The sequence below is a fragment of the Penaeus monodon genome, chromosome 34 (genome assembly GCF_015228065.2).
Source record: "Penaeus monodon isolate SGIC_2016 chromosome 34, NSTDA_Pmon_1, whole genome shotgun sequence".
Taxonomy (NCBI): domain Eukaryota; kingdom Metazoa; phylum Arthropoda; class Malacostraca; order Decapoda; family Penaeidae; genus Penaeus; species Penaeus monodon.
Window position 1 is genome coordinate 30,566,919 of NC_051419.1, and position 263 is coordinate 30,567,181.

General features: G+C 35.4%; 1 protein-coding gene across 1 annotated transcript in view; it reads right to left on the reverse strand.

Annotated features, from left to right (window-relative positions):
* Positions 1-263, reverse strand: part of LOC119594707 (vam6/Vps39-like protein) — a gene marked incomplete in the record, with an annotated part of 13,484 nt that overhangs the window by 3,326 nt on the left and 9,895 nt on the right. The window contains 1 exon segment of the mRNA XM_037943765.1: positions 152-254. Coding sequence (XP_037799693.1) covers positions 152-254 — 103 coding nt within the window.

Here is a 263-nt window from a genome sequence, read left to right on the forward strand (position 1 = left end):
TACTGGAAATGAGCAGTTATCAAAATTATCAAACTCATTTTCTACTGTATCTAGCAGAACCTATAGATCTACTACAGCACCTACCTTGGTCATTTCATTCAGTAAAACCTATCCACTATAACATTCCTTCTTTTGTTAATGAATGACTTACTGTCATAAGGGAAATGCACAAGGAGTGTAGCCGCTGTGTAGTACTCGGATTCATTGAGGAACTTTAGAAGCTTCTCCTGATATTTTTTTCTTCTTTCCTTTTCCTGAAAAAA